The sequence below is a fragment of the Camelina sativa genome, chromosome 6 (genome assembly GCF_000633955.1).
Source record: "Camelina sativa cultivar DH55 chromosome 6, Cs, whole genome shotgun sequence".
In the NCBI taxonomy this organism is placed as follows: domain Eukaryota; kingdom Viridiplantae; phylum Streptophyta; class Magnoliopsida; order Brassicales; family Brassicaceae; genus Camelina; species Camelina sativa.
The window spans coordinates 15,473,431-15,497,236 of NC_025690.1; the positions used below are offsets into that span (position 1 = coordinate 15,473,431).

A 23,806-nucleotide genomic window follows, 5' to 3' on the forward strand; every position below is an offset into this window, starting at 1 on the left:
GAAGCATCTGCTCAACACACTTAGAACGTACATCACTCATAGCATCAAGACGGCGCGTGACAAAGAACTGAGTGGTGCAGAGTCGCCGCAGCATCCGCCAATACGCACCGTACTGAGCCGTGATGAGCGAGGTGTCACTACTCTTCCTTCCTTTCATCGCCTCGTAAATCTTCCGGCCAGCCAACGGTGCGTCGTGCTTCTTAAAAATCTCCCGAGCCACTTCGCTCGAAGAGATCACAACTGTCAGCATCGACCCGAGCCGCAAAGTCATGATAGGCCCGTGACGCCGTGAAAGTTTAGTCAATGAGTGGTGCGGCGGTGAACCAGCGAGTTGAAACATGTTGCCGATCACTGGCCAGGGATTTGGTCCCGGAGGCAGTCTCGTACGACTTTTGGTGTGGAGGAGACATGTAACGTATATGACAAGGGCAATGGATGTAAATAATCCAATTAACTCGTTGTTCGTTAATTGATTAATCATTTTTTGTTTTGTTTTGGTCTGAATATGAATACAAACCTTTCTACTTTATAGTTGTAATCAGGCCTCTTTATAAATCATGACAATGTTAAATAATTCATAGATCTTATGCAACCTTGTCGGTATTATGTTAGGAATCTTTATCGGATATAATCGCTTTGTAAGTACATTTCACTGTAAGCCCATTAAAGCATCCGATTATGTTAAGAAAGTTTAAGTGGGGCAAAAGTGCAAAACTAGAAGGCCCATTCGATGATTGTTGTAGAACCTCAGGAGCGTTTGTTGTGTACTTACTACTCACAGATCACTTAACGGATGTTAAAATATAAACACATGTTTCTGTAGATATATATAGCACATTAAAAACAACTTTAAGTGAGATATTGCTGTAGTGTAGTGGTTAAAAGTGAGTAAACTATGACTCTTTACCATGGTTCGACTCCAGATTCTATCAGAATCCTCACTTTTTAAATAAAGTAATTTCTCTTTTTTTATATCTCGATACAACCACGCTTGGTTATATTTTAACAGCTGTTAGTGTTAAGTGATCTGTGACGAACGTTATTTGAATTTAGCAATCATTTAAATATCAAATTACTTTAAGTCAATGATAATTTATATGAAGTATTTTTCTTCTAATCTAAAAAGATCAAATATTAAACATCCAAATAAAATATAAATAAAGTATTTTTTGGTTTTTTTTTCTTTAAAACTATAGGTACCAGCTTAGAATTTTAAAATTTTGTATGTGCTTAGTTTTTCCATACGAGTTTAATTACGTATCATAAATAAATAATATGAAATGCATGCATTAGAGCCAACAGATTTCTCCTATAAAAATTTTTAGTGGATATCTTTAATCATATTGTAGACCAAATTCAATACACATTTCTCACCCAATTCCTAATATCTTAACAGAAAAATATTAGAAAACAAAAAATTTCTAAATCTCAAAAAAAGGAGAAAATTAGAAATAGTGAAACCATAGTTAAGAAATCTATACAAAGCATACCAACTTACAATTTTAAAATTTTGTATGTGCTTACTTTTTGTAGATGAGTTCAATTATGTATCCTAAATAAAATAATATAAAATGCATACATACGTTAGAGCCAAGCCAACAAATTTATCATATAAAAAAGTTAATTCTTATGTTTCATAAAAAATGTCATTTTGAAACATTTCATACAAATTAAGAAAAGTATGAAATTATACATGTTTGTTTTTATTTAATAAGTGGTTAATGATTTAAATTCAATGAAAAAATCTTTAGATTTAGGGATACAAAAAAAATGTAACATTAAAAAGCACATTAGAAATATAGAATAACACCCCAAAAAAATTTCTCAAATGACACATTGTTAAACAGAGGAAATATTAATTAACTATCTCTATTATTTTTTTTCCAGATTATTATGGAAAATATATAGGTTACAAGAATATGAGACTTTTCAATCTGTTATGGATCATAGTATCCACAAATATTCTTCGTGGTGCTCAATTTTTTTTCAGTTTTATTTCTTTTTGTTATATCAAAACTCATTATATTACTATTTATTATATTCTTTTTTTTTTATATTTAATAGTACTATTTTATCCAAACTCTTTACAAAATTATACGGTTTACCATAATCAACAATATTATAGCAAAATAAAAATGTAACATATTCTAATTTGTTATGAGTCGTATATATCCATAAATATTTTCCGCGCTGTAGCTCGGATCTGGTCTTACTTTAGGTTTTTAAAGATTCAAAACTGGAATAAAACTCAATAATAACAAGGTTAAAAATATATATTCCCTTCTCCATCCTAAACATGCAAGTATGAACAAAAGTATTCTATTTTAAAGTTTCAATCAACAAAATACCTAATTCTATAAATATCCATTAAACATATGCCCACAATTTTTTCATCCAAAAAGAAAAAGAAAAAAACCCAGTAAATGGGCCATACCATTTTTCCAAAGAAAACACTGATTATCACGTAGGGTCTTCTTCGCTCTGCGGACATTTGACGCCACGTCACCTGAGGTGACGCACCACGTCTGTCTAACTCGAGTTGTACTATACAAGAGAAGAAGAGAGACTTGTCGTCAAATTGTGATAAAACCCAAGCTAATCATTCATTTTGTCCTCTTCTTTTGCGTCCTCTGTTGATTAAAAATCTAAAGTTTTTTTTTTTGTCAACTGGTTTTGATTATATTATATAAGGAATATCATGACCAAGAGAGTAATATACAAGATTGAGCTAACAGAACCTCAAAAATCTAAAGTCAAACCATCTCAAAATGAGTAAAAATGAGTGTAATTTTTTTTTCTTTAACTAAACCCATCTTTGTTATGGTCAATGATAATAGATTTATATATATTTTTTTTCTGCTGATTTTTTTTGTGGTAAAATATATTAATATGTTTTATATTTTTGAAATTTAATTTTACAGGCTTCAGATGAGGTCCATTATTGCATCGGTATACATGACCAACCAGCTTTTTTCCTTCATATTCTACAAAATCACAAAATACAGTTTATTACGTTTTTTAAAAATTTATTTTTATCTGTTGCAGTATGTATTGATTATCATTTATAATTTAATTTCTTGTTACTTAAAATTTTCAAACTAATTTTTGTTACAGAAATCGTCGTCAGAGATTCCTAGAATGACTGGCAAAAAGTGAATGCCAACATATGAAACGCACATCAGCAAGGTGAAGTGTCCCCTAGGCACTATACCAGTGTAAAACGTAACCGATTTGGATCATCGGGTAAAACCCTAAACGGGCACGGTTAACGGTAGTTACCAACACGATGTACGTAAAGCGGTTAATCCTAATATATACTATTTTACTGTATTTGTTACACGTTTTAAACTGTGTAGATTCAAGAAAGTATACGTTTTAGTCTATACTTTTTTCTTTATAGTGTATTAGTGTATTATGGTCAAACGAAACTTTTATTTCAAATGTTTCTGTTTCTGGCCTTATGGCCGAAGGTTTTTCCATATCATGTATGTTAGTTTTCATATTGTATATTGCTGGGCCTGTATGTACGTAGCTTAGATTAGAGAATATCCTAATATTTAACTGGGCCGGGTCTGATTTTTTTTCTTATTGAATTTTGGAATCAAGATCAATGTTTTTTTGTATCTATTGTCAGACATCATAATTAGAAGTTTGTTTAGTTTACAAATATTATAGAACAGTAGTAAATGTTTTAGAAATTAGCCGTTTATAACTTTATATTAATTGTAGTATCTTTTTGGTTGAAAATAATAGTATGCAGAGGTGACTACGGATAACCAACAGAAACTGTATGGGACCATAGCTACGATTAACTTGTGGGAACCAGTTGTTGAAAACCGTGGCGAGTTGAGTATTTCCCAAGTTTGGATAACTTCGGGAAAGTATGAGACAAAAGATCTCAACACTATTGAAGTCGGCTGGCAGGTTTGGAATACTATGTTTTTTTGCTTTGTATTGGTTATTTCTTTCATAATCCGTTAATTTAATTATAAAAATGTGATTAATACAATAAATAATTTTTATTATTTAACTATTTAGGTGTGTGAGCTGTTATACAATGACAACAAGCCAAGATTGTTCATTTATTGGACGGTACGTCTCACTTTTATTTTATTTTGTACTTATCTCACATTTTCAAACATAAATTACCTTATTTTATTACTATAATCTATTAATTAGTATTAAGTTAAAATTTCAAACTTATCCATAATTTTATTATATAAAATTTAGTTTTCAAAGTTAGTAACTCATATAATCGTGACATGTGTCAAGCATATCGATAATATTTTGACATGTGTCAAAAGAAATTTTATTTAATAATTATAAAAAATTAAAAAAACTGAAACATAAAAGGATTACAATTAATATTTTTGAAAAGTATATAAAAACGAAAGTAATATATTATATCAGTAATTTTAATAGGAAAGTTATCTATTAAATTCCAAATTTTACTAGGAAAATATGTGCAATTATTAAGGAAAATATTTGCAATTTAATTGTAATTATTATTTATTATAATCATATAGTAAAAAGAAATTTATACAGAAAACTGATTACAATATAAATTTTTTTAAGGTGTTAAAATTAGTGATTAACATAATATAAAGAAAAATAAGATAATCAAAATAAGAAATTAATGTAATTTTTTAAGTTTTTCAATCGGTTAATGATTTGATAGCGTATTCAATAGTATGTTATTATATAAACCTTAGTTTTCAAAGTTAGTAATTCCTTCTCTATATATATATATATAACAAAATTTAGTTCTCAAGAAGTGTTAACTCATTTACATATATATAGTAGAAGCTCTATCTTAGCATACACAAAAAATAAACTTAGTCAGGGAGATCTCTTACCAAATCCGTCACAGATCATAATAGTTAGAGGGGGTATTGAACTTGATTTTTAAAGGATTATGTAGGATTTTAATATTTTAGAATTTTGAAAAATTTTAATGAGATTTTAGAAGATTTGATTATTTTTAGAGTTTTTATATTAAAAAAGAAAGAAAATGAAATGTGATTTTGCGAGATTTTATTATAAACTTTGAATGACTTTAGAATATTTCACAATCCAAAAAAAAGGAAAATTTGACTCAAATATTTTCAACGACACATTCAAAATTGTGATATTTTGGTTTATTTTGTGAGAGAATGGGATGTGTAGAGAGGGGAGAGAAGTAGACGTCATGGAGCTTTTGGGAACACTGGTGGGGTCTGTTTATCAATGTCATGGCCGTGGAAAGCCTCGGTGGTGGTGGAGGAGCAACGCCGGAGTAACTGGAAGGTGGAGAAAAGAAGAACAAGAAAGAGTTAAGAAGGAAATAAGAACAGTTTGAAGAGGCGACTTTGGAGGCTCGTCGGACGCCGGATTTGACATCAGTTTATCAATCTAAAATCACCAGCGCGTTCACTATCATGCCACGAGCTCGTAGCAACTGACGGAAGTCCGATCGGAGTTATATTCAAGAAGTTATGTGGTTTGCTTCCTGCGCAAGACATATCTGAAACAGTACGAACCTGCAACCCTAGAAATCAGATTCGAGGTTATCTCCTTGGAACAGCGTTTGGTGGTCCAAAACTTACCTGATCGAGCTGAGATTTGGTGGGGAGTTTCACGGTACGACAACCTAAATATTCAACGGTGGGATCGTGATTTTAACTGTTAGTTAAGGTTTTACCACAATTCAGGATATAAAACATCCAAAATAAACCAAAATATCACAAAATTGTGCATTTTCATCAGTTTTAATGCAGAGCACAAATGAAGTAGCAAAATAACCCAGAAAATTATGAAATTTGGTGGAAATATCAACAACAGTCATACTAAGACACAGGAAAAAGCAGATGATGATTTCGATTTACAGTTTAATAGTTACGGCCACTTTCCCAGAACATATCCAAAATAATTCAACCTGCAAGTAGCCAACTTTGAGCCCAATTTCCCAGAGAACTACAGCAGCGTCAAACATACTTCCTCAAGTCCGACCGTTCTATAGATAGTTTCCTCGTTTTTGCAAACTGCAACATTGTACTTCCAGCTATCGACTGCACATGATCTGGATCACCGCATGATTGCACATCTGCAGGACTCGTGCCAGGAGGAACTCTTTGACCAGACTCAGCACCCCCATTTCTTTCATAATGCTTTCCAGGTGGTATTCGGCTCTTCTCACTTCTAGCAGAATGAGCATCTGAAAATAAAAGTAAACCTGTGACAAATGATCCAATGTTGTCGAATGCATATAAAAACGTAAATTACTTGTAACTTCTAAAACTAAGAGAGGCTCTCATAGCAAAAGAAGCCGATACTAACAAAACCAAGTAACTATCATTTCAGTCAAAGCACATACCATCAGTCTTATCCAGCACCTCGCAACCTATTCCAAGATGAGGTTTGCCTTGAGCTCCGTACCTGACTCTTTTGCCTCCTCCGTCTGAATTTTTTTGAACTGTCATATATTGAAGAATTATTTATGGTGTGGAAGACTGACTGTCAAACAAATGTGTGAGAGCGAGAGAGACTACGCACCTAAAGCAACGAATGCAGCTAGCTTACCAAACAGAGATGTTGGTGTTTTGATTCAGGAACGAAGCTTCAAGACTGTAATCGATCCTTCTCCCCCCAGTGTTGTTTCCCAGAAAAATATATTTTGATTGAAGGTTTGCAGAAATCGATCATCTCTTTTTTTTTTTTTTAAATCCTTCAAAATTCTATCTCAAATGGTATAATTTTGAGAGTGGTATCTATACTATTAATTGGGAAGCACTTAGGGATAAAAAAAAAAACAATTAAGTATGTATGACATACAATGCCCCTACGATTTACAAAAAGCAAGAAGAAGGAAAAAAACACATGAGGACAAAATGGTAATCTAACAGAAATAATGGAACGCGGATCCTTAGTAGTAAGTATTATCTTATTCGGATCCTGTTTAGAATACAATCGTTTCCAAACAGACCTGTGAACAAATTGTGTTAAATTATTAGGGAGATAAATATGTCAATTTATCACAAACAAAATATTATGTTAGGAACCAACCATAACAACACTCTTTCACATTATACCTCCACAAATCTGAATATTCGCAAAATGCCGTTTATGGCAACAACCCAATCTTGAAATATGATAATAATTATATCTGTCATAGAACACAATAAACAATTAGGGAGATAATTATGCTAATTTATCATAATACTATAAATACTGGCTTCCAGAGAATTAGAAACTAACCATATCAACACTCTTTGACATTAAAACCCCCAAAATCATAATATTTGAAACATACCGTTTATAGCAACTAACCAGTCTTGAAATACAATCATAATTATATTAAAAACGATAATCGAAAAAACAAATTGATATCTATGAAATATTAACAAATTAACAAATACAAGTCTAAAACCTTAACAACAAAAACTAAACCGATCATTATTAAAACCTGCACAAACAGTTACCAAAAATTATCATACCGAATATATCAATAACTGATTTCGCAAAAGACAAAGATATCAGTCATTTGAAAATATTCTTAATATCATACCAAAACGTTTTTTTCCTCAATTCATTGCAAACAATTAGGAAATCTAATAAAATTTTATCTGATTCAAATCAAAAAATATATAAGGTAAGATTTAATTACCTACTTAATCTTGAAATGCTATAAATACATGTTATTCATGAAAGCGGGATAATAATACCTTCATACTTTCTTCACTTTGTTTACGGCTTAACGGAAATGGCTGCGCTTCCTGCAATTCAAGTCGTAAACAAAATCTGTTCAAGACTAGCTGGAGAATTCAAGTTAAAATCATTCATACGTGGAAGCAATACACCACTTAGTCCAGAGAAACCATAGAAATGATTTTGTCTGATGTTTCGGTAAGCTTATATAAATAGTTTGTTTTATTTATGATATTCGTTTTTCATTAGTTTATTAGTTTATATATGTATGTTTCTATGCACTTTGCAGGAACCATGATTCATGCCACTGTTAAAAAACAACAACTCAGCATGTTTCAGAGAGTTATTGTTCCTGGAAAGTGGAGAATAAGCAAATCAATGATAAAATCAATCAGGATGAGAGCGATGAATAAAAAATGATGCCTTGATCACAAAGACCAAGGCCGAATCACTTGATGAGGTCCTATTATATTTAAAGCTTTATCTTCTTATATAATCGAAATAAGTTCCTAATCACATCTTATATTCTTAACAGGTTACCGACCATGAAAATTTACCATAACCAATCAATAATATGATTGGTAAGACCTATATTTTCTTGGTGTATGTGGAAAGAGAAATTTTGTGGGATGCCATGGTAAGGTCTCCTACAAGGTTTCTAAGGTACTATAAAAGGATGGCTTTCTAGCATAGTTAGTCATTGATGATTCAACTGAAATGGTGAATCCAACTACGATGGTGATCAGGTTCTAATACTATCTTATATTCTCTCGTGATCTGTTCTTTGCCTATAAGCTACTGTGGTTTACGTATAATTGAATTTTGCCTAATATCAGGTTTCACTCTCCTTGACTTATTTTACAAGAGACTAATGTGTCTACCCTTCTAATGGTGAGGCAACCGAACAATCATCCACCTCTAAGAAGTTGTATGTTCAACCAATAGACTTGGAGAAATATGAAGAGGAATTTGGTTTTAAGTTTTTTACTCTTAACTTTGAAGATAAACAACTCAATGATAAAACTTTAAGTTGAGAGTGATGAGAAAGATACATGAATTAAAACAATTCCAGTGAAACAAACAAAACCCACGAATCTTATTCAGAGAAACCACAATAAACCCCATGAATTATGAATTAAAACAAAAAAATAGAAATACCCAAATCTGTAGAAAACTAAAAGGCTAAAACTTGAATCTTTGAATTGAAGAAGTAATGAAAAATAGAGATGAAATTGATGGATCAATAACAAGGGTTGTGTATGCTCGGATTACAAGCAGTACCTTTGAGCATGAAAATGGTGGCGACAATGGTTGGAGCTGCGACTTATCTTGAGAAGCACCAGATCCAGTCCTCATAAGAGGTGCCGGAAAAGGCTCGGAGTAGGAACTGTAGGAATCTCATCTTTGATCAATCATGTGCAAGAGAATCAAGCATGAGAAGAAGAGAGTTAGTAAGAATAATTGCAGAAGAAATCATTGAAAGAAGAAGAGAGGAGGAAGACGAAGAGAAGAACAAAGTGTGGTTTTGTGTCATCGAAGAAAGAAAGAGCCAGCAAAGTCAAGGCCCAATTAATATTGGGTTTCGTTAGTTTAAGACAAAAACAAATTCTATGTCTAAGTAGTAGTAAGTGTTTAATTTGAGACCAACCCGCTGGTCTGACCGCCGGTTCAACCACCGGTTCACGGGTTTTAGCGGGTTTTTCTGGTTCTTTACGGGTTTTTATTTGTTACGGTTTTAGAGGTTACCTGGACCGTAATACCTACCGGGTCGCGGTTAGACCGGTCCGTGTCTAAAAACATTGGTTTATATACTTCCATAAATTTTTCTGACGGATACAGGATGAGATAAGACAGATTTTCTGTTCAAAAATAGATAAAATAATTCAAACTGTTATTTTAACACCGAACCCAAACCCGATTTAACACCCCTAATCAAACTGTTAAAAATATTTGGATTAGTTTATAAAATATACATGTAATATTATTTGACATTTTCATGTAAATAATCTTAAGTTTGTCTTTTAAATAAAACCCTACACGTATGTGCGGATCCGAATCTTAGATATTTTGCCGTTACATTTCTTTTCGGTTTTTTGTTTTCTTTTTGCTTTCCTTCCATCGAACCAATAAGAACAAAAACAATAACATTAAGACACATATTAATTGAAAACAATCAGCCCATATAAGTTGGTATTATTAACTTTTAAAAATAATTATCTAATAGAATACAAGTCATTCGAGATATGAATTTCAAAATCTTGAAAAATGATTTTTCAAAAATCAGAACTCATAATCCTGAAAAATATTTTTTTAAAAAAAAACCCCGCACGTACGTGCGGGTCCAATCCCTAGTTTATCAACTAAAAAAAAAGAAAGTCTCCTATAATCATTCAAAATATCATTTTAAAAAAAAAGTTGTGATATTTTGAATAACAGAAGATTTAAGGTTGGTTTTATAAATTGTTGATTGAATAACAAGAGATTCTGAATTATTTTAAAGGAATTTACATAAATCTTAGTTGAATAACATTGGATTTCATACGATTTTTAAAAATTCTTAATTGAATAACAACAGATTTTAAGAATCTTCTACAATCCTTTAAAATATTAGTTCAATACCCCCTCTTAGTTTATTTTTTATAATTAGCAAAGCTGTGTTATATATGCTATTATTGGCAAAGGTTTATATTGTATATACACTACATACATACATATCAGTTATTAATATATAAAACATTTATCAACAAAATTATAAGATATTAATATAGTTGACTAGTTTTCTTTTTTTGAGCTATCAAAACAAAGTATTATTCATTATTCATACTGTTTTTTCAAAAAATATTTACATAATTTTTGGTTTTTCATTCATACTAATTTTGCGGAGACTCAATGTGTAGAGATAAATAAACAAATTTAATTATTTTTTATTATTTTTTTGGTAAAAGCTCTAAGCAAAAGCACATCATAAGCTAGGTCATAAAGATCTCGAACCAAATTAGCCGGAGATTACAATAATTTTAATTATCTTCTTTATTTGACATCATTGTGTGTTTATATATCTATAAATAGAAGGTATAAGAGTTATGTATCTGATCCCATATATGTGAAATTTGCATATATATATATACAACTAAATTGATGAAAAGCTTTACTAGATAAAAAATTATCATCTAAATTTTAATAACTATGAATCTTGTTGAGTAGGTTTAGTTATCAAAACAATCATTTTTAGTTGCCGAAAAATGTCGTTTAATCTACAATGTTAAAAAAAACCAATTTGCAAAATGTGAGTTCAACATCCCAAATATTGTGAGACAATATGTAGAGAAAATATATATATATATATATATATATATATATATATAAAGAAATATATATATATAAAAAGATATAAAGAAATATATAACAACTTTTAAAAAAACAAATAAAAGTCAAAATGTAAGCCAAGTCAGATTGATCTCAATTCGCCGATGATCATGATAGTAAGTTTATTCCTATTTTTAGCAAAGTGGTATCAATAAACACATGTGTATGTAGAGCTATAAGAGTTGTGTATATTATATATGCAAACAATATGCAAAGATATATATAGTAAAATCTCTAAGCATGTAGTAAAATCTCTAAAAGATATATAAGCAAAATAAAAATAAATATATATAGTAAAATCTCTAAGCATCTAAACATATATCAAAAGATAAATTAAGTCAGAGATTTCGTACCAAATCCGTCACAGATCACAATAATTAGTTTATTGCTATATTTAGCAAAACTATTTTATATATGTTATACTTGGCAAATGTCTATATAGTATATACACTACATACATATATACATGATACTAATATATAAAAATTATCAAGAAAATTATAAGATATATTAATATAGTACTTGATTAGTTTTATTTTGTAAGCTGTCAAAACACATTATTCATACTGTTTAAAATTAAACATTTACATCATTTTTTAGGTTTTCGTTCATCCTAATTTTGTTGTGAGTCAATGTGTAGAGATGGATAACAAATATAATATTTTTTAGAAAAAAATATTTGGTAAAAGCTATAAACATAAACACATCAGAAACTAGGTCAAATAGATCTTGAACGAAATTAGACGGAGATCACATTGGTTTTAATTATCTTTTTTATTTGATATGATTGAGTGTTTATATATACAAATACAAGGTATAAGATTTATGTATTGATCCTATATATGTGAAGTTTGCATATATATATATATAAGTCTTAAAGTATGAAAAGCTTTACTAGATAAAAAAAAATCATTATCTAAATTTTACTATGAATCTTGTTGAGTAGGTTTAGTTATCATAACAAATCATTTATTGGCAAAAAAAGTCATTTACAATGTTAAAAATGCAATTTACAAAATGTGAGTTCTTCATCCCTAATTTTGTGAGACACTATGTGGAGAAGATATATATATATATAAAGATAACACAATTAAAAAAAAACAATAAAATGATAAAAATTCCAAATAAAAGTAAAAAAAAGCCAAGTCAAGATCTCAATTCGTGGATGATCATGATAGTAAGTTCATTTGCTATTTTTAGCAAAGCTGTATATATATACACACATGTGTACGTAGAGCTATAAGAGTTGTGTATACTATATATACAAAATTGAAGTGACAACAAAAGTTGTTGTCTCACCGTTTGTTCCTTTTTAAGAGTGTTGGTTTGTGTTTTGTTTTTATTGTTTAGGAGTGGTGTTTTAAACAGACACACATACCAAAAACAAAGGAAACAAAAGAAGTAGAAGATAATATATGCAAATGACAAAAAAAACTTTGCTCAGGTGAAGAGGTGTCTCAGCTTTGATTTTTGGTTTATCTATTTCGTCAAAGACATTCTTTCTTCAATTCCCAAAGACTCTTCTCCTCTTGACACACAGGTAATCGATTATTTCATTTTTAGATCATTGTTTTTTTTTTTTGTTTAGATTGACTCAGTAAATTGTATATGTATTTTAATTTAGGCTTATATATATGCTCTATATTTAATTTATGAGTGTAATTTACCAAATATAATTTGTTTTCTTAGTTAAAAAGAATAGAGTAGATGTAAGAATCTTAAGTAAAAAAATATATACAAGAGTGTGTTGGGATTAAATTTTGTTTTGATTACATTGGCGACTCAGATTTGTCTAGTAGTTTTTCTTATCCGATCCATGACAATGTACATAGCTTTTGATCTTTGATTTACTTACGATGCAAATCTTTTTATATACGAACATGCAGGTGCGTTTATTAGTGAGCCTACATCATCTACTCACTTGTCCGATTTTATGATTTAATTAGTAGAGTTTGACTAAAACTTGTTATAATAATTTTTGAATGATTTGCTATATATGCAGGACATTTTTTGAGAGAAGACGTAACGTTACGTTACTAGAGATGAATTTCACAGAAGCTATGAATGTTGTGCACAACAGAGTCCATGAACTTGAGCCAGTGAATGCATCGAAGATCATTGGTTATCTCTTGTTGATGCAAGACCACAACGATCGTGACATGATCCGTCTCGCATTCTGTCCAGATTCGGTGATGCGTTCCATGATCAACTGTGTCATATATGAATTGGCTAAAAACTCTCATTACAACGTTCCTTCTTCTGATCACATTCAAATCCGTAAATTCAGACCATTCACCGGTTCATCATCAAACCAATCTCTTTTGGTTACTGTCTCTCCTCCTTCGGTTCTCTCCATGAGGACAAGTTTTTGGGAGAATACAAACGACATGGATTCATCATTGCAAAACAATGTTCAGTTCTTGAATTTTGAGGATTCTTCTATGAGTAGCCATGAATTCTCAACTAGTTTCTTCTCTCAGGAGAAACAAGGTTTGTCTTTGAGAACGAGTCGAAGATCACCGAGTTTACCGGAGTTTCCAGTCAAAATCTGCCATTACTTCAACAAAGGGTTCTGCAAACACGGCAACAACTGTAGGTACTTTCATGGACAAATCAAACCGGAGAGAGATAGTTTTTCTCAGATGTTCAATCCAAACAACAACATAAGCGACGATGAGCATGTTGTTTCCTCTTGTTCTCTTGAGAAGCTAGAAGGAGAGATCATTGAGCTACTCAAATCAAGAAGAGGTGTTCCAATTTCCATAGCTTCATTGCCAATGATGTACTATGAGAAGTACGGTAGGACCCTTCAAGCTGAAGGATATCTCACAGAGTCACAAAGACATGGCAAAGCTGGCTACAGCCTCACCAAGCTTCTTGCTCGCTTAAAGAACACCATCCGCCTCATCGACAGGTTAGTTAATTACTAAACACATTTTAACAACAAAATAGTCAAGGAAGTATAGTTTAGGTGTTGTTTTGGTAAATGGTGTTTGAACTTTGTAGGCCTCATGGGCAACATTCAGTTGTACTAGCAGAAGATGTATCAAAATTTGTGGAATACACGGAGATCAGAGAAACGAACAAGGAGCGATTCTTGCTGGTTCTAGACAGATTTACTTAACATTTCCGGCAGAGAGTAGTTTCAGTGAATATGATGTTTCAAACTACTTCTCCAAATTCGGACCAATGGAAGATGTAAGGATTCCTTTTCAGAAAATGAGAATGTTTGGATTTGTAACTTTTGCTTACACCGAAACCGCCAAACACATTCTTGCTAAAGGAAATCCTCATTTCATTTGTGGAGCTCGTGTTCTAGTCAAGCCATATCGGGAAAAATCATGCTCCAGTAGATACATTGGCTACAACAAGCCTCTACACGACATCCGGTATGGATCTCGATACATTGACAAAGACACAGAGATGAACACTACTGGTTAGTACATTCTTGAAACCTTTTTCTCTGTATATATATACCAATCTTGTCTTTACTATTTTACCTAAATTGTTTATTTTGTGTTGCTTGCTTTTAGTGCCGATGCGGGTTAGCGAGAGCTCAAGACTAATGAAAAAGCAATTTCTTGAGGAACACATGCAATCAGTTTCTAGGTCCTTACCTAATGATTACTCTTATGTCGGTTTCTCTTCCAATGATTTCAAGCTAACAACAGATGGTAACTATAACTCTTCTTAGAACATAATATGATCTCAATATTAAATAATAAAAAGGTAAACTGCATGACTTTCTTTATTTGTAGAGGAGGAACAAGAAGAACAAGCGGGACGGCTGAGCTATCTTCTGGATTATCTAAACACCGAAGATAACATTATGAACACATGCACTACCTACAAATACAATGATAGGTATGCAATAATTTTTTATATAATAAACAAACAGATTTTAAGAATTTTTTTAGTACTTCATATTATTTTTTTTCATCAGGAGGATACACTGTGAAGTTTTAGACAGCCAAGACTTAAATCTACCCGATAGTCCATTTTCTTCCCTACATAGAGAGACGACTGTTCATCGAACCAAAGTGACAAAGGAAAATAGGAGCACAAAGGTTAGAGGAAATTTCAAAAAAATTAATCACTCCATCATCTTTGTCTTTGGGCTTAGAGTACTGGGAGGGAGACTTTGAGTTTAGAGTGTTTTAGTGGATGGCATAGAGAATTTAGGTTCTTTAGCAATACCATCACATAGAAAAATGGGAGACAAAGAGACACACAACATAAAGAATCTGTTTGTACAACAATAAGAGGTGAGCACAGTTAATGAAACACACATGGATTATGACTAATTAAAACGTTTATGATGGTTTAGTTTTCTATTGGTTTTTAACCTTAATTTGTTATGCAAGGCTGGATCATATTTCATTGTATCATATGACGAATCCGTCTAGTTTTAAGAACACGGTTTAGAAAAGTGTGTAGGTTGTTAACGATGAATCTTCTCTATATTTTTTTTCTCATGAATGTTTGAACACATGCATACACAGTGAATATGAGATCGATAACATGCAAAAATACAAAACTATGGAAAATAATATTCTAAGAATGCTATAATCACGCGGTCAAAACAAGTTAGCGTGGATGGGTATCATTAAAGGAGGAGGAATATTAATAGGAAAAATACCAAATCGGGATCTCGAAACCGTGTTCTTGTGAAGCGATCAAAATGTGGTGTTTACAAATTGCACACAATGTAGTTTATTCGAAGGATTATAATACAAGAGAAAATAATGACAACAATCTGGAAAATGTTGTTGCGAATTACCCAACAAAATAATAGCAATGTTGACCGAAGAAAATAGAAATTATATTCTTCTCGTGTTCAATAAAACATGAGATACGTACGTACCAAATGGACATGTGTATGTTAACGTACCACCTGACATGCACAATAAGCGTTTGGATTACAAACTCCTACCAAGTCCTAACAATTAACACACCATGGCCGACCAAAGTTCTCGCATATGCTCTAAAAGAGGCGCGTGGGAATTGTTTGACCCCTCCCCCACGAAACTAAACTATCCGGTCGTAAAAAATCATCCACAGCTCCACGTGCCTACTAGCTCTTTACGATTTTAGTCCTAAACAATTAGCTTATTGCAGATCCAGTTTCTATGGTGTATAATAAAATAATGTAATTTTCACCCAGTCCTTCTAGTTTTAGCTTGATGTTATTTAAATGCATATATTTTACATTCGTACTATTTATCGTATCATCTTTATTAATGTAATTACTAAAATAAATAATTCAAAAACTACAAAACATTATCAAATACGATGTCTATGTTGTTAAATTGTAATCTATTTTTTAATAGAACTTAAATTCTTATGATTTTTTCTTTCAATTAATAAGAATGGACTTTCAATTGATATAATTATGGAACAATTTATTATATTTTTTCTTTCTTTGATTTTTTCCACTTTCAGCTATTAAAAAAGCTATCTCATATATAAATATATTTACTAATGTATTTTTCCAAATTTTTGTTTCTCTTTAGTTCTTAGAGAAGTCCTTTTTCTTTCCAAAGTAAAAATTTCAACAATCTTAAAAGTAATAATTTTGTATAATACAAAATTGGTTCATTACCTAATCACTGAATATATATATGCTGAGTATTTAAGAGATGTAAACTATTACATATATGCCCAAACGTTTCACGCCAAATTCTTTATAATTGGGATATGTTGATGAGTTGAATATTTTATGATATCGACAATTCAAGAATGAATTAAAGAAAAACAAAATTGTCTTTTTAAAAATCTGACCAAATATTTTCGTCGTGCAACTATGTAAATTTAGGTATCTTGTATGTTTTACAATGTCTGAAGGTTTTTGTGTGATGCAATAGAAAATTTTCTATTTAGTAAAAACAAATATATAGTTTGATGTTATATATATATATATATAGTTTGTAACTTTTGCTTCTTTTTTTTCGTCTAATAGAAGCAAAAGTTTGAGAAAAATACAAAAAAAAAACTTAAAACAAATAACACTAACTAAAAGTGCAACAAACCACACTTGATACTGAAGTCAATCGATTCTCCAAGTGATACGGCTGAAAACAGAGTGATCAGGAAAAACCATGAGTCTGACACCAATCTCTTCCTTCACTCCTTCGTTGTTCCTATAGTCTAAACATCCTAATGGTCAATATCATTCCTCATTTGATCATGCAACCACGATGGTCCTCCAAGTGATAAATAAGATTGGAATCTACCATCTCGTGTGACACTTTTAGCTACCATCTCGCGTGACACTTTTAGTAATAGCCATTGCCACCTTATTCGCTGAGCCAACAATTTGATGACATTCCCAATATAATTTTTACTTAATGTTAAATTAAGTATATATATTTTAATTTTATTATTAAATGTAAGATAACTAGTTAGAAATATGGATTGAATTTGAAAAATTTAGCAAAATCAAGTATAAATATTAGATGACAAATCGATCAAAAATAATTATACTAAAATTAATAGTTAGTTATAGAATAAAAAAATATTGGCATGCAACTTTTGTTATATGGAGATGAGGAGCTATGCTTTAGCATATTGTTTGATCTTAAAATTAACTGACGTATAAGAATTTAGAATATGAAAAAGTAATATATATATATTTAAATTGAAAAAGTTTAAACAAAGTATATATTGTATACCAAACATAAAACATTAGGGTTTAAGTTGATAAGAAAAGAACATAGGGGTATAATTTGCATTAAATGGAGAATGTATAGGTTAAAGAGTAAGAGAAAGAAAAAAAAAAAAAAAAAAGCGTCGACTTGTTTCCTTTTCTTTATCATTTATTTTGCCACCGTTGCGTAATAATATCATTGAACGGAGTAGAAGAAAGCATATTCCACGGTCACCAAACCTCTCCCTTCGAACTTTTTTTTTCAGTCTGCGTCTCTCTCCCGTCACCGTCGAAACTACTGAGATCTCTCTCTCTCTCCAATCACTTCACCGAAGATGCATTCCAGTCATCTTCTTCTCGAGGAGCCGATCAGGATGGCTTCAATCCTCGAGCCTTCCAAATCTGTGAGCTCTCTCTCTCTCCCTCCCATCCCTTCCTGTTTAATGCTCTAATTTCTCAATTCTTCACCGATTTGAGATTTTTCACATGTATCGATTGCTCATGTAAGCATCGACTTCGTTGTAGAGGTTTGATCTGATCTTTTTTTCTCAGAGTTTCTTCCCGGCATTGACTAAGATCGTCGGAACTCTCGGTCCTAAATCCCGATCCGTCGAGGCTCTCTCCGGTTGTCTCAAAGCCGGCATGTCTGGTACTAACGATTATTTCTCTTTTTGTGTTTCTCCAGTTTTGTTTACTTGATTTAGGTTCGTCACACACTAATAGTTATGTTTTCGTGTTCTGTAATTAGTGGCTCGATTTGATTTCTCTTGGGGAGACTCTGATTACCACCAGGAGACACTAGATAATCTCAAGGTTGCTGTGAGGAGCACTAAGAAGCTTTGTGCTGTATGTTTTTTTTTTCCTTTCTCTTCTCTCAACTTTACTTTAGATTTGCTATATGCATCTGAGCTGAGATGTCTGATTTTGGGTTACTTAGGTTATGCTTGATACTGTGGGACCTGAGTTGCAAGTTATTAACAAATCTGAGAAAGCTATTACTTTGAAAGCTGACGGCCTTGTAACTTTGACACCGAATCAAGATCAGGAAGCCTCTTCTGAAGTTCTTCCCATTAATTTCAATGGGCTTGCCAAGGTTCTCTCTTATGACTCTTTATAGAGAATGAGATGATATTATATATGTAATCAAATTGTTATAGTGTTTAGTAGTATAGGTGTGTGATGTGTGTTTCTGTTTGATGTTTTCAGGCGGTGAAGAAAGGAGATACTATCTTTGTTGGGCAATACCTCTTCACTGGTAGTGAAACAACTTCAGTTTGGCTTGAGGTAAAAAAAATTTGAAGCTTGCGAATATAGTTTTGATTGTTTCTCTATGTCAAAGTTTAGACGTTTAGATGTATATGTTTTAAGACCTACCTCCCAAACGAATTTGCAGGTTGCTGAAGTTAAAGGAGATGATGTCATTTGCCTGTCTAGGAATGCTGCTACTCTGGCTGGTTCTCTCTTCACTTTGCATGCCTCTCAAGTTCACATCGATCTGCCAACTCTCACAGAGAAGGATAAGGAGGTCAGAGTTTCTTCTAATCTTTAAATCTCAGTGGTTCACTTTGTTCCCTCTATAATAATACATTTTTGGATTTATTGTTCGTGTGTTTGACCAGGTTGTATTTATTTGATATATCCTCTAGGTTATAAGCACATGGGGAGTCCAAAATAAAATCGATTTTCTCTCATTGTCTTATTGCCGACATGCGGAGGATGTTCGCCAGGTCTGTATTTTGTTATGCTGCCCTTCAGTTGTTGTGTCGTACTGTTTTGTGCATGCACTGTTAATTATGTTCTTCTTATAAGCTTGAACAATGACTAATTGTTGTTTCATAACACAGACCCGTGAAATGCTTAAAAAGTTGGGTGACCTCTCCCAAACACAAATATTCGCAAAGATTGAGAATGTGGAGGTAAGTGAAATATGTATTGATTTTTTGCTTTGTATGATGTCACAGTACCTTTTCTTTCTTTTTTTCGCTGAAGAGGAAGCTGCTAATTTTATATTTTATTTAGGGACTAACCCACTTTGATGAGATTCTACAAGAAGCTGATGGAATTATTCTTTCACGTGGGAATTTGGGGATAGATCTACCCCCAGAGAAGGTATGTTGGTTGGTCATTCAAATTGATTTGTCCGGCACCAAACTTCACACTTTTTTATAGTTACCTTGGTGGGTTTTATTGTAGGTGTTTTTGTTTCAAAAGGCAGCTCTTTACCATTGCAACATGGCTGGAAAGCCAGCCGTTCTTACCCGTGTTGTTGACAGTATGACTGACAACTTGCGACCAACTCGTGCGGAGGCAACGGATGTTGCTAATGCTGTTTTAGATGGTATGTTTATCCTTAAATATGCTTCTTAAATTCTTAGCAGAATCTGCTTGGTTTGATAAGTGTTATGAAATGCTGGAAGGAAATTCTTATCATCGCTTCTATCATAACTTCCATCTTACTTCCTGCAGGAAGTGATGCAATTCTTCTTGGTGCTGAGACCCTTCGTGGATTGTACCCTGTTGAGACAATATCAACTGTTGGTAGGATCTGTGCTGAGGTAGGCTGCATGATATATTCTTTTGTATCATTTTGTTGCTTTTATCTTTACATCCCATGCATCTTGTAACTATGTGCAACCAAATTGTGGCTTGTCTTCAGATTTGCTCTTACACAGTTTCTTTATCTGTTCATAGGCAGAGAAGGTTTTCAATCAAGATTTGTACTTCAAGAAGACTGTCAAGTATGTTGGAGAACCTATGACCCACTTGGAATCGATTGCTTCTTCAGCTGTAAGTCTGTCATCTGTGCTGCAGAGAGACGTAAGAAATGATTAGAAATGCAAATTTTCTAATATAGCTTAATTAATGCTTGATCAGGTACGGGCAGCCATCAAGGTTAAGGCATCAGTAATTATATGCTTCACCTCTTCTGGAAGAGCAGCCAGGTTCATAGCATTTCTTTTGGCTTAAACTGTTAATTTCGTTTGATCTATTTATATTTCTCGAAAGTATTTTTTATTCCTTTGAATTACGTGCAGGTTGATTTCGAAATACAGGCCAACGATGCCTGTTATTTCTGTTGTTATTCCCAGGGTTAAGACAAATCAGCTGAAATGGAGCTTTAGTGGAGCTTTTGAGGTATGTTTCTCCCCTGGTCTGTCGAGTTTATAGATTACATTCATTCCAATTTCTTACAAGGTTAACCCGTGTATCTCTCTTATCAGGCGAGGCAGTCACTTATTGTCAGAGGCCTCTTCCCAATGCTCGCTGACCCTCGTCACCCTGTAAGTCTTGTTATCTTTCTTCAACTGCATATTATATCTTCCTCTCTATTGGAGATAAAGACACTGACTCAAAGATACCCTATATGTGTTACACTAATATCACTCTCTCAAGACTTGTGCCTTTAGTATCATCAATATTGTTTGGTGTTCTGTTTGAATATGGCTGGAAACACAAGTATAGTACAAGTCTTTCAAACGTTTTTAATGAAACTTTGCTGTCTCTTTTAAGGCGGAATCAACAAGTGCGACAAACGAGTCAGTCCTGAAGGTTGCTCTAGACCATGGGAAGCATGCTGGAGTGATCAAGTCCCATGACAGAGTAGTGGTGTGCCAGAAAGTTGGTGATGCATCTGTGGTTAAGATCATCGAGCTCGAGGATTAACTTTTGCCTCACAAAAAAAAATCAAAACATTATAAAATTGGCTGCATTTTGGGTTGCCTTGAATTGATGATGACTCGAATGCCGGAGTGAGTATATTATCTCCGGGACTTTTGGTTTTTTTGCACTTAGGAGATTTGATGTCTATAAGGGTTGCCCCTTATTTTTCGCTATATTTGATTACCTTCAAAATTTAAGCATATGATAAAAGAGTATACAATGCCTAGCAAATTTTATAATAAGCTGTGTTACATTCCCTATTTTTTTCGATCTGTGACAAAGTTTTCTATCCTTTTAGACTATTTTCTCTTCTCTTGCAGTCACATCTCTACACATGAAGTTATCTCTTTTTCATAATTTATTATTGGTTTTATTCCTCTGAATATACATAGTGAAGCTTAAAATTGGTGGTTGATAAAATCGTATTTTGTCATTATTAATGAAAGAAGCAAAAACTGATTATCTAGGGAGCCATCAGAAAATAAAAATATCTAAGGCAAGAGAAAACAAAAAAACCAATATAGAGTTACACAACAACAAACTCTTATATTCTGTCATTCTGGATAACATTGATGATACAAGAGTCTTTTTTATAAAAAAATTTGTTTCGTATCTCTGGACCTTGTACACACACCATACCGTTTTCATATTTTAATTCGATTACTTTGTTTGATTATCTTTAAATTTATTTCGATTAGTCCACAGCCATGTGTTAGTGAAATTAACCTTCGTTAGTCTAATAGTTTCTGTTTGTTATGGACATTACCATTATTTACAGATTGCGGATTCAAAATTTCTGGAAGCATACCGTGCTGAACATTCAACCATCAATCGTGATTCCAAATATGGGGTAACTAATCTATGATTCTATATATATATATATATATATATGTGATGGACAAGTAATCCTTATTTATAATATGTTATAAAAAAAACAAAAAATTATTAAGAATATTATTTGAATGATGATGTTACCACCAAAGAAAAACAATTTATATATTATGTAGTTAACAAAAATTAAACTGAAAAAGAATACTAAATATTAGTTGTACACCACCTAAATAATCTTAATTAATATTGTCTTACATCAATAATGATTTCTGGTTGTGTTCAATTTATATGGTAGGTTTTCAATTGATTTTTTTTTTTTTTTTTTTTTTTTNTAAAGTTTGGAGACCAACATTTTCCATGGTTGGTTTGAACATTGAATTGGGGTTTTGAACAATATTTAACGCCTCTCTCTATCTAGAAAACAAAAGAGAGAGACATTCACGCTTGATCATGAGTTATGATTTACGAATAATGCATTATGAATAGTTTAATTATGATGTTCTTGTTTTCAATTAATTCCCTAAACTCTTCCAGACAATTCGCTTTCTGAGAGAGAGAGTAATGATGTTTCATTGCTCCTAAACAAACCTTTACGAACAGCTCGTTGTAAATTAAGTTCTCTTTAATTTGAAAGCTAACAACAGTCTACGTCAATACATTTATTGATCTAAATTCCCAGTATATCTATATTTAAACACATGGTGTAAATGTACATCACAAAACTTTGGACAAAAAAAGAGAGGACCCTACATTATTATTTGTAAATACGTTAGCAACTACTCCAGAGAATAGTTTACCACATAAATTAAAACGTGAATATATTACAAAGTGAATCTTTTGGGTTTCATTGATTTGATGTTGATGATGTTGTTAGATTCACTCTAACGAAGACTAGTCTCATTTTTTCGTATGGGCCGGCCACCATCACTCAACATGAGATGAAACATTATCAAAGCATTTATGAATTTAGCCAAACATAATCCTAAATCTTTTAAATCAATTTGGACCTTTTCTGATTAACAAAAGAAGATTTTTTTTTTTTTTTGCATAAGGATATTTAACGAAGATCCAAATTGTTTAATCACACGAATGATTTGTAACGGAATAAAAAAAAAAAGTTACAACATCCTCCCTCCTCATTGTTTACACGTACTACAGTATGTATAAAAAAAATACATAACTCATTGGAAGAATCTTAATTTTAGGACTTAATTAGATTTTAATTTAAATTTAATTACTTCCACCAAATGCTTTACATCAAATCAAACGGACTTTTTCACGATCGTTCGGCGCTGCCACGTGGCACAAGTTTCCATCGTTGGATCTTAACATTGTACACGTCACCATTTTGCTGCATTCTTTTAATACTCTTTAGATATATATATATATATCTCTTTCCCTCACTTTCTCCGTTTCTCGTCTCCTCCTCCGACATTTTTCCGAGAAAATCACCACTGAGAAAGAAATATAGAGATAGAGAGAGAGAGAGAGAGAGCAAAATACATTAATAGAAAAGCTTTCATTAGTATTATTATTATCTCCGCCGCCATGGCTATCGAGCGTCATCGATTACGCGTATAAACCAATTTCGTTTTTTTTTTTTTTTTTTTTTTTCTTTTT

At 32.1% G+C, this 23,806-nt stretch overlaps 2 protein-coding genes, 1 long non-coding RNA gene and 1 pseudogene across 4 annotated transcripts in view; 2 read left to right on the forward strand and 2 right to left on the reverse strand.

Annotated features, from left to right (window-relative positions):
* Positions 1 to 483, reverse strand: part of LOC104699097 (cytochrome P450 76A1-like) — a 3,151-nt gene extending 2,668 nt beyond the window's left edge. The window contains exon 1 of the mRNA XM_019246522.1: positions 161 to 483. Within this exon, the coding sequence (XP_019102067.1) occupies positions 161 to 481 (321 nt within the window). The 5' untranslated portion in view covers positions 482 to 483. The remainder of the gene's footprint in view (positions 1 to 160) is intronic.
* LOC104791558 lies at positions 5,721 to 9,256 on the reverse strand. 2 transcript variants are annotated; one of them, XR_768925.2, is made up of 6 exons: positions 8,965 to 9,256; positions 7,701 to 7,751; positions 7,042 to 7,141; positions 6,532 to 6,961; positions 6,353 to 6,451; positions 5,721 to 6,193 (listed from the first exon to the last, which is right to left on the reverse strand). It is a non-coding gene; the product is annotated as an uncharacterized LOC104791558 (long non-coding RNA). The 2 variants fall into 2 exon arrangements; XR_768924.2 differs by having other exon boundaries at positions 7,068 to 7,141; positions 8,965 to 9,254.
* On the forward strand, positions 13,092 to 15,345 carry LOC104791559 (annotated as a pseudogene).
* LOC104791561 (pyruvate kinase 1, cytosolic) lies at positions 17,885 to 21,615 on the forward strand. The gene is made up of 16 exons (XM_010517477.2): positions 17,885 to 18,099; positions 18,248 to 18,344; positions 18,444 to 18,541; positions 18,633 to 18,788; positions 18,902 to 18,979; positions 19,089 to 19,220; positions 19,342 to 19,422; positions 19,540 to 19,611; positions 19,715 to 19,804; positions 19,889 to 20,033; positions 20,162 to 20,250; positions 20,387 to 20,482; positions 20,570 to 20,637; positions 20,731 to 20,830; positions 20,917 to 20,976; positions 21,206 to 21,615. The coding sequence occupies exons 1-16, from the start codon at positions 18,031 to 18,033 to the stop codon at positions 21,356 to 21,358; spliced, it is 1,584 nt and encodes a 527-aa protein (XP_010515779.1). The 5' UTR covers positions 17,885 to 18,030; the 3' UTR covers positions 21,359 to 21,615.

What these genes read in the sequence shown, in the direction of transcription:
- LOC104791561 (XM_010517477.2), top strand. Translation starts at nt 18,031, where the DNA reads ATGCATTCCAGTCATCTTCTTCTCGAGGAGCCGATCAGGATGGCTTCA. An exon ending in ATTTCAATGGGCTTGCCAAG is followed by an intron (nt 18,789 to 18,901) that starts GTTCTCTCTTAT and finishes TGATGTTTTCAG; the next exon opens with GCGGTGAAGAAAGGAGATAC. An exon ending in TGCTAATGCTGTTTTAGATG is followed by an intron (nt 20,034 to 20,161) that starts GTATGTTTATCC and finishes TACTTCCTGCAG; the next exon opens with GAAGTGATGCAATTCTTCTT.